Source organism: Gallinula chloropus (assembly GCF_964237585.1).
Source record: "Gallinula chloropus genome assembly, chromosome: 19".
NCBI lineage: Eukaryota > Metazoa > Chordata > Aves > Gruiformes > Rallidae > Gallinula > Gallinula chloropus.
Genome location: NC_140104.1, coordinates 168,769 through 179,199, shown reverse-complemented (window position 1 = coordinate 179,199; position 10,431 = coordinate 168,769). Strand labels below are relative to the sequence as shown.

The window sequence follows — 10,431 nt, the reverse complement described above, 5'->3', positions numbered from 1 at the left end:
AAGGGTTTTGTGGATACCACTCAAACCAAATGCTGAAAGCTGGGGTTAAATGATAGTGTGCACCTGCACTACACAGTACTCAGGTGTTTACTTTGAGCACAGGAACTCAGCCTGTAAAGTTTTATTCTTCTTTTTACTTTATCAAATTAACAAGTCAGACTTGCACAACCTAATTAGTGTCTGTGAATTATATAGGTCAAGAAGAGACTGAGGCATTCTTGGTTTCCTACACTAAGACTATTGCAGTATGGCAGACTTCCAATCTCTCCTTAAGGAATTCCAAAATAAAGTTCTAGTTTAAACTAAAAAGTTCCATTTCTCTGTACCTTCCAGGATTTTATAAAACATCTTGTCCCCTTATTTGCTTCTGCTGAGCTCTAAACTGGCTTGCAAGTGTACTGATCATTTTTCACTTACTTTGTACATGCCTCTCATACAAAACTTTCAAGTAGGTAAAATGTATATAGAAGTTTTTCCTTTCAAGTTGTAGGGTAGTTTAGGCAGAGAACAGACAAGTTAGTTACCAGGTCATATGGACATCAGCAGCAGAGACAAGTATTGGAGACAACTCAGAGCAGAGAAGAAAAGTTCAGGAGGAAATTAATCTTTCTGACACTTTGAGACTGTTCCTCTCCCCCCAGTTGGCTGTGGTGAAACTTCTACTGAAGTCGTCCTTTGGTTTGAGGCAGCACACCTCAGGAAGGATAAAGGCCCAACTGGAAGGAATCCAAAGGCTAGAAAATAATCTGTGGTAAAGTGAAAGTACTAGTTAGTACAGAGACAGCATAAGCACATTGAGAAATTCTAATGTCTGCTCTTCCTGGCCACAATGGTTGGGACAAGTGGTAACAGGTTTAATTAAATTGCAGACAGGTTGCACACTGAGAAAGATCCACTAACAGTACAAATATTATGGTGCTGGAAGAGCCCAAGATGGAATTTCAACTTTTCTGAACTTCTACCCAAACCAGTGCGACGGTATCTGCTCCCTCCTCAAGGCTGGGAGAACTACATGCCCTCAAAGCAATCTCCCCAAGCTGGGCTTTCTGGTGCCTAGAAGAGGCCAGGTCACACCAGCAAGAATCAGAGCAAGCCAGGTTGCTTCAAAGATAGGCATATCCAGAGCCCAAATCCCACGACCCCCAGGGTACCCCCTTGTCCTCCAAAAATATTTTTAATAGGGGTGAATAGATCTTGTCAGAGTGCATTTCCTCTCCAATTTGGGCAACATCTCAGTGTGCACTACTGAGCACAGCTCAGGTCCTTTTAATTTAGCATAGAAATATGTTTTCAATTAAAAGGAAAGGAATGTTTAAAAACCAGAGTGACCATGGTGGTATGTGACCACAGTAATACTGACAGGAAGAGCATCATATGAAAGTGGTGACTATTTCAGTAATTTTTTGGTCTCTAATCTGCAAGCTGCAACACAGCTAATAGAAAAATTCCATTTTAACCCGTTACATTCCAAAGGTCTTTCCTGTCCAGTTTTCTTCCAAACCAGAGGTTTGCTGTTAATAATTGTACTATCTGATACAGCAGTTAAAGCAGGAAAACTACAAACTACTATATAATAATGAAAACAACCTTTCTTCTATTAGTTCTAGAAGAAGCATTTAACTTGAAACGGCCGATTGAATTGAACAGGAACTCAGAGTTAAGGCCAGCACAGAACATTCTCAGATTTTCATATGGAAAATGCTGAACAGATAAAATTGAACAACTGCAGAAGAATGTACTAATTTTTCCTCAAAATATGACTAGAAACACCACAGCCCTTCATTCTGACTTTTAAGTTCTTTCCTTTTTTTATATAACTTGGTTGAAATGACAATATGATTTATTCAACATTTCCAACAGCTTTTTTTTCTTTCCCAAACATTTTATTCCATGGAAAAGTACATTCTGACTCACAGTGAAAAGACATTTTTGAATATCAAATTTTCCTGAGAAATGTAAACTGCATTTTAATAAATAGCACTGCTAAAGAAACAGAAAAGGTTTTCACAGTGAATAGCTTAAAGCAATGTCAGATACTGACAACATAAGCAAAAGCACTTAACAGTCAAGTTCAGAAAAATAACTTTTTCAAATAAGACAAATCTTGCTGAATAAGACAGCCTGGGTTGGTTTGCAATCTTTGGTTTAAACGCACAAGCAATCCACTGTCTAGATGCCTGATAACTTTTAGCTGTGAATCCTGTGCAACTTGCTTCCAGATCGTTTCTGTCACCCAGCTCCAGTGATTTACTTCTGCAGTTGCCACATGGACCTTAGCTCAAGACCCAGATGCAGAAAAATGCAATAGATCAGAGGATTTCATAACCTTACCAAGTAACACATTAATCCAAACTAGGGTGGGGTGATAAAAAAATTCCTGTCCGACTATCATCTGGGAACAGATAGCTCGGAAGCTGTGAATGTCTACAGCTTCTCCTGCACCTCATGAAAGCCAACAGAAAGATGAAAGCTTTGCTTAATGAGGCAAACAGAAGTGCAGTGATGAGGAATATAATTTGCAGGTACTAAACTGTCCTGACTGCCTTTTAGTGCGTTCATGTCCCAGATGAAAGAACTGACATCCACCAGCTCTGACTGGATTGTAGTCATCTTCCTTCTCGACAGTGAGAAACCAGTGCCCAAGCAAAATGTGGGGGTGCAAGGGAAACTGGGAACAGCAAGCAACAGCAAGAACTGGCAAGGCAACTATTGCAAGAACTGATGCTTATCTGTATCACAGCTCTGGATAGGCAGTCATTTTACCCCACTGCACACTATCAAAATGGGAAATAATCCACACATCAGATACCACTTACAGTATTAACTGAAAATTACAAAGAGAAAGAAAATTAAATCAGCATCCCCCCTTCTCCCCAAAAAAACCCTCAATAAACCCACCAGAACAGTACATTAGAGAATGACACAGAGAAATAACTCAATAAACAAGCTGTAATTAACCTCCCCAGAGGTATAATTTACTTTCAGTTTAGCATTTCCAAGGTGAATGGATGGTTTGAGAGCTCTCCATAGGATATGAGGATTTCCCTTCACATGGCACTTGCTCTCAGTGAAAACTGTGCATGAGCTATTGCCATCCAGTCACACTTTGGTCAGCCACACTGAAGTGAAAAAGCATCTGTTTTCACACACAAAAAGCCAGCAGGACTTTTTAAGGTAAGAGCTCCCTGGTCTCACCTGTAGACAGCCTAGGAATTAATGGAGATTATGAGAGTCCCCTTTTACACCCCCAAAAGCAGTCTGCCCTTAAGGAGCAGCACATGCACAGGGCAATAACTGTATCATCTGCTTGGGAAGTCCTTTAACAAACTGGGCATACAAAACCCTTGAGAGTGCAGTGTGGTTTGGAGAAATAAGATTTGGAAAGTACTTTAAGAGCCCTCAGAAGATCCTTGAAGCATCAACTGCAAAAGTACATCAACATAGATACTACTGCAATTTGAAAGTGTCCTGTCATTACTGAAACATTTATTGCAACTCTTAATTGTAAACTCCTTTTACTCATTATGTTTCTCATTTCCTGAATTTCTATGCTTAAGCTCAAAAATTAATGCAAGCAATTTGAATGCAGACAATACAGGAAAGCCTTGTGGGCTTTTTACAGTTGTTGACTCACACTTCTGCCTGTGCTCCCTGCCCAAGTAACAATTCAAGCAAAGAATTCACTGCTCTAAAATAGGTCAGCAATATAAAGGTTTTTCTTACCTTTCAACCTAAAAAGAAGTTAACTAAAGTCACCATCTGCAATCAAGACTTACCTCACAGATCATATTCTTAATGAGGATAAGAAGAAAAAAATCTCTTTAATCCAAAATCACATCTTTTTCAACAGACATCAATATCCAGCCCTCACAAGTTCTGCCACTGAAAATAAAATCCAAGAATAACTTTTATACTTGATCCCCTTTCCTTTGTTTCCAATGAACTGCAGCATGTTAGCGCCCTCCGAAAAATCAAAGAATTGCTTTCCCAGGTGATATGAAAGGCTCTTAACCATTTCCTGTCTGTGCCAGCAAGACTCCTCCCAACTTCTCTCCACTGTAATTCAAGCAGTAAGGCACTAAAATAAGGGAAACCTGGAAATCTTGACTTGGATATCTGTAAGAACTGATAGCAAACTTCCAAATAACTCACTTGATAACATTTGATCAACCAGTATCAACAGTGTCTCCAGCCATACAAAGAATAGCTTGTTCCCATCATATCTATCCACCTTAAAAAGGGAAGCTGCAGAGTGTTGTCCTGTTCAGTAAATACATTCCCTACCTGCCCTCTTCCTGTGGTGAGAGATGATGTGACAGTAATGCCTAAGGGGAACAAGCCTGAAAAGTGGGCAGCAGCCAAAGATTTGCCAGTGGAAAAAAGATAAATGAACACATTTAAATAAAAGAGAAGGGGGGGGAGGGGGGGAGGAAAGGGGGTAGGCAGCCTCAGCCTTAAGTCACAGGAGCACATCACCTCAAAAGAATAGCAAACTGAGGACTTCTTTTGCCATTATTTAGTGCACATGGCTGGATTCTCTCCAACCCCTCATTTTCAATACAGATGTACTGAAACTGAATTTCTACCAGGGTACAGATAAACAAGCAATAGGCTAGCTCTCACTGCCTGCATACTACAGCTATTCCAGATTCACATAGAAAAACTTGAAGATTTGGCTCATTCATGTAACTTCACAGCAGGTGGAAGCACACAGAATTTACTTTCTGGAACACAGTCCTCAGTTCCCAGGCAGAGAGGCTGGACTGGGAGGCAGCTTTATGCCCTGAAATTCAGCCCACAAAGTGCAAACACAACATGTAGTGCATTGATATTTATAAGTGTAAAAGCTCCTCAGCCTTCACACCTCTGCCTCCTCACCTTCCACCACCTCCAGACCAAGGCCTGCCCAGCCCCACAGCACAATGCATGACTGCTGGATGTGGCACCCAGACCAGGTGTTCATACCAAATACCAGGCTGTGTGAGCCCACAGAAGTAGGGCAGGCTGCCCCGCTGGCAGGGCCCCCTATCAGGGAGGCCGCCAAGGCCCAAACCCAGCATCCGTTCCCAAATCTCCCAGGGCTGCATACCCAGGCAGGGCCGCCAGGAGAGGGGAGAAAAAACCCACTAACTTCCCTCAGCTTTACTACCTTCCTGCGCGCTGAGGCGAGCCCCGGAGCGGCCACAACAGACACCCTCACCCCTCTGAGGCGCCCACCTGCCTCAGGGCGCCTTTAAACCCTTCCCGCCCATCCCCGCCGCTGGGCCCGCCCCGCTGCCGGGAGGCTCTTCCGCCTTTGGCTCCGCCCGTTCCGTCTCGGTTTCCTTAAGGCCTCTGAGGCGCCGCGGCGGACGCGTTGGTGGTGAGGGTGGCTGGGCTGGGTTTTGGGGGGCGCCTCGGGCTGGAGCCTTTCTCTGGGAGGTGGCTGTGGGGCAGGGAAGTCTCTCCCTCGGCTCTGCCGGCGGGGCGGCTGCTGAAGCTGGGCCTGATGCGGAGCGCTGGGGAGCACAGGGGGGAGGCTCCCCATCTGTTCGAGCTCGCCTCTTTATCTCCCTCAGCTGTCTGGCTCCCAGCTTCCTGGCAGGCCCCTTGTGGGGGGTGTTTCCTTTGTACACGTTTGCCTCTGCCCGCCCAGCACCTCTGGCGGTGGGTGGCTAGCCGTCTTGGGGCAGGGAGGGCCTTTCACCCCGAGGCCCTCCTCCAGCCCTGTGGGTCACCCAGCTGAATGAGGGGTGGTAAAAGCAACCCCGAGTATGGCTGCTTCAGGCGTTTCGTCCTAGGGACGTCTCCGTGGTGCTAAACTCTTGTTCTGGTGTGGTGTAAAAGCAAGTGTCACTTACAGAACAGGTGGAGAATTTGGTCGATGTCAGTCGTGCTTAATGGTGTGCAGCTGGGTGGGAGGGGGAAGAGGTCTGAGCCTTCATCAGTTCTAATGCTGCGTCAAGTCTGGCAGTGTTCAGGTACTGTATTTTGCCTGGTCCTCTTGCAAGAAGAGTATAGAAACCTCTCACTAACAAAATAAATACGGCAATGGAGTGTGATTAGTTACAGAGAAAACCTAGCTCAAAAGTCATTGTGCTTACTGCAGCTCAGGTAACTCTTTGATATATCACTTCAGCATTGGGAAGCTTATTACCTTTTATGAGGTTTCACCTGCTTAGCTAATAATGAGATGTGTGGAAGCAAACGACTTTCTGAATAAAAGTTGCAGGCTGTTCCCTGTTTGGGTTAATTCTGGTCATAAACAGGCTTGATCAACAGGCCTCCAGCAAAAGCTGCTTACTGAGTTAAATTCATAATGACTGCCACAGCCATACATTTCTGAATGACGTAGATGACAATTTATATGGTTCAGAGGTGTCTTGTGGCCCTTGGGGTAAGGTCTCATCTTTGCACTGTTACAACTGTATTTACTGCCCTCCTGAAGTAACTTTCCCTGGTAATGGGGACATCTGCATATCCCTTCCTGTATTGTAAAACATGGCTGAGGTGATGCAGTATATGGAGTTTTGATCTGCTTGTAGCTACTCTGTTTTTCCAACAACGTGACTTAAGATGTTCGTCTAAAATGGAAATTGTAACTTTGGTATGGATCAGAAACTGGTTATGATTTTTTTTTTTTGTTACAATAACATGTCCCTTTGCTCGTTGCCAGGCACTGGATGACCATACCTAAACAATGTCTGTACCACGTGGAGCTGTTCATGCAAAATGGATAGTAGGGAAAGTAATAGGAACCAAAATGCAGAAAACTGCCAAAGTGAGAGTGACAAGGCTTGTGCTAGATCCATACTTACTAAAGGTAAGAGCTGGTTAACTTGTGTTGCACAGAAACATCTGCACTGTGGGGAAGAATGTTTTATTGATTTGATTCTTAGAATTTTTGATAGCTCTTTACGATACAAACCCCATGAGGAATTTGCTTACTGATTTGGTTGTGGGGGTGACTGCAATGGATAAAAAAGGCTGTGGACACTTCCTTACAAATTATCTGCTACATGTATTTCTGGGAAGGGCTTTGTTAATGACCTTCATTTGATCTTAGTTTAGAAGGTAAGTTTTTCTGGTTTCATGCATAAATACAAATTTTTGTATTGTTTTGGATTAAGCCTTATTTTTGAAACTTGACATTGTATTTAGTCACTTTTACAATAAATTTTGTAGCAGCTTTTCTGTGGGTATGACTGTAGCAAATGCAGTATTTGAATCTGTACTGTGGTATGCCATATGAGCTTTGAGGTTATCACTCCTCGTCAGTGCATTTCAAACAGGGAGGTTAAAATTTGTATTTTCTCCATTTTTAGATAGAATTGTGATACTTACAGGTGGGATAACTTGATTTTGGTGACCAGAAGGTTACATATTAGATAGTTGGTCTTGTGGATTCCAGTTCAATACTTCATCCAGTGGAACCACCTGTTTGTTTCTTGAAAAATTATTCTGAGCTCTGCTGCTTAAATAAGAGTACTGAGTTTTTATACTAAAGAAAGTAAGTAGGCAAGAAAATTCTTAATTTACGAACTTCAGAATACTTACATCAGGGAGAATGAGCCTTAGACATGTTAATGTAAATGAGAATTAGTTCTTGAAGCGTGGACTGCACAGGAAAGCTCTTTGGATTGGAACAGCAAAGTCTTACTGAAACGGTGTTGATGAAGCATCCGAAAGAGAGGAAAGGCTTACACAGCAGAGCTAGAACAGAGAGACGCCAGTGAAAAGTGATGCTGGGACAGGGGATCTGTGTTAAGTGAAGAGCTTATTTTTACTTGTATCCACAGGTTTTCTATAAACAGGTATTTTTTTTGGCAACAACATCCTCACTAGACAGATTGTCAAGGGGGAGTAGTGTGGTGTTTTCCTTAGAACAGCAGAGTGCACAGTTGCATTTATCTTCATGATCCAAACAATTTCATTAAATATATATATGACTTTATACTTGGTTTGCTTTATATATTAACTACATATTTTCCAATTGCTTCCTTCTCAAATCTAATGCCACCTTTTCCTTTTTTTCTTCTACAGTTCTTTAACAAACGGAAAACCTATTTTGCCCATGATCCACTGCAGCAGTGTGTTGTTGGTGACATTGTTCTTCTCAAGGCTTTGCCTGAGCGAAGGAGCAAACATGTGAAACATGAACTGGCTGAAATTGTTTTCAAGGTTGGAAATGTCATAGATCCAATAACAGGAAAGCCCTGTGCAGGAACCAGATTCCTTGAAAACCTGTCAGATTCAGAAAATCTGACAGAGGCGGATACTACCTATCTAAGTGAAAAACTTCAGGAACTTAAAGTTTGTTCAACAGAGAAATAGCAGGGAGGATATTTAAGCAGAGGGCTTTTCAGCTTGTCTCTGTCAGGGTTGTTTGGGGCCCTGCTGTTGTATGTTAAATGTTTTGGTGAAATCTGTAGTCAAATATTAAACATTGCTTATAAGAACAGATGTTACAGATTGATAGGCACCTCAAGTCTTTAAATCAAAATACAGAGAAAATTAGTTTAGTGTTAACACTTTTTGTTGCATGTAGTTTTGCCCAAAGCCTTGACAGTTCCAAAAGCCAGCTGCTCACTTGAATGACTCTTCTGTTTTGAGAAAGACAAGGATATAACTGTAATGTTTAAGCTTGGTGGGAGGGTCATTATATTTGATTATTCTGTTTCAGACAGTTTTCTGTGGTCTGTAGTACTACTTCAGATAATGCTATTAAACCTTTTGAAAGGAAGTGTAGAACTTTAAAACCGGCTACCTGCATGTTTCTTTATTTCCTCTTAAGAATTGCTCATACCACACTGCAGTATCTTCTAACTTCCAAAATCTCTAACAAACACAGCCACTTGCCTTTATAAAGGCAGTAAGATGAGAATAAAAAATTTAGGTAGCTTAAGCTGGGTAGCTTTAACCTGTCCCAAGGAAGAATTTTGTTCTTGGAAAAATGGATGTCTTTGCACTGCTAGGAGGAAAAAAAGCTGATGAGAACAGAGTCAAAAAAGTAGATCTGAGGGTTGTTAGATTTAGTCTCATCAGCAAAGCTAACTGAAAGAGTGTATATTGAGAAATATAAGTTCTGATTTGTGGCACACTTTATATGAAACTAGAAGGCCATAGCTGTTAAGGATTAAAGATTGCTTCATCTTGCTACAGCTCTGGGGATTTTCTTGTCTTTCAGGACATAAAGGAAACCACGAGCATGCAGCTGTTGGAGCAGCCTTGTGTTGCTGGTTTGTCATTCAGATCTAAAGGGGAGAAGCTAAACAAAGTATGTCTGACCAAAAAGATACTACTTTGAGAAACTGAGCCAGCTGCACTAGAAAAGTATCAGTTGTGTTCTCTTCCGTTGGTGTAAATTATTTGGCCTTTGGTTTTGTGCAGGTGAAGGAAGTTAATTTCTGCTGCTTGCAAGCTGCTAAGTAAGTACAATTGCGCTCAGGAAATTATTTGGGCCAGTAAGAATGAGAAATTTAGCTTCTTCAGTGCTTCAAAACAAAAAATAACTCTTCCTCACATGCTAGTCCTCAAGTACCGTCCAGCATGTCAGATCAATAAGCTGAGATGTCAAGACACCTTGATTCACTTGTATCTCTAAATCAGTACTGTGAGAGTAGTCTCTGCCTTTGAGGAGGTGTCTTAAGCATACGGCAGTAGATTATTCCCATTGATGTGTAAGTGGTTTAGGTTTATGTAAATTACTTTGTAAGTGTAACTGGCTGATTAATTCCCTTATCAAAGTGGCAGAGAACCTGGGTGTTGACTCCTGCTCGAGTGAATGTAAAATGTGAAACTTCATCCCTAGCAGACATTAAGAGAAATCAGACCCAGGCTAGAAAGTGGCCCTGGGCTGTACGAAATACACTGAAGTTGTATCCAAGCGGGCAGCAAAGGATTTTGACCCTGAGTACTTGGCTAGCTGTTAGAACACTTATAGCCCATGCAGTGGTCATAAACAGAATGCTTCCTGTTTGGTTAATGAAAAGTTGCACCTCCATCTAATTGTGGCAGTAAATGTTTCCTTGTATTTCCTGTGATTGTTCTTGAGCAGCTATGAAAATGGCATTTCTTCCGAGGTTAACTCCTCGCAGAAGCTTGTCGGCTTTTTTCAGTTTGCAGGTAGGCCCCTTTGCACTGTCAGTGGGAAGCATGATTGAGCACACATAATCAGAAGAGCAGCTTTTTAAAAGGCATGATGGCACCTATAACTTTTTAAGAGACTCTACAAGCGTTGTACTTCACTGATGCTGAAGCACCTTGTGCGCCTGGCACTGGTTTGGTGTCACACAGCGACACGATAACCTCTGTGTGCTACCTGCAAACACGAGGTTCACTCATTAATTTGCTTTCTGTGCTTGTTGGCTAGTTGGTCTTAGAACTGCCCTTTATTTGCCTAATTCAGGTAACTTAAGGATGTGATGCCAGGGTGCAACATCCCTTCACCCA

General features: G+C 42.2%; 1 protein-coding gene across 1 annotated transcript; it reads left to right on the top strand.

Annotated features, from left to right (window-relative positions):
• Positions 1-5,315: 5,315 nt before the first annotated feature.
• On the top strand, positions 5,316-9,349 carry MRPS17 (mitochondrial ribosomal protein S17). Its single transcript, XM_084272890.1, has 3 exons — positions 5,316-5,362; positions 6,656-6,802; positions 8,023-9,349. Exons 2-3 carry the CDS (start codon positions 6,680-6,682, stop codon positions 8,311-8,313), a joined length of 414 nt encoding a protein of 137 aa, XP_084129016.1. The 5' UTR covers positions 5,316-5,362; positions 6,656-6,679; the 3' UTR covers positions 8,314-9,349.
• Positions 9,350-10,431: the final 1,082 nt, after the last annotated feature.

What these genes read in the sequence shown, in the direction of transcription:
- MRPS17 (XM_084272890.1), top strand. Translation starts at nt 6,680, where the DNA reads ATGTCTGTACCACGTGGAGCTGTTCATGCAAAATGGATAGTAGGGAAA. An exon ending in TAGATCCATACTTACTAAAG is followed by an intron (nt 6,803 to 8,022) that starts GTAAGAGCTGGT and finishes TTTCTTCTACAG; the next exon opens with TTCTTTAACAAACGGAAAAC.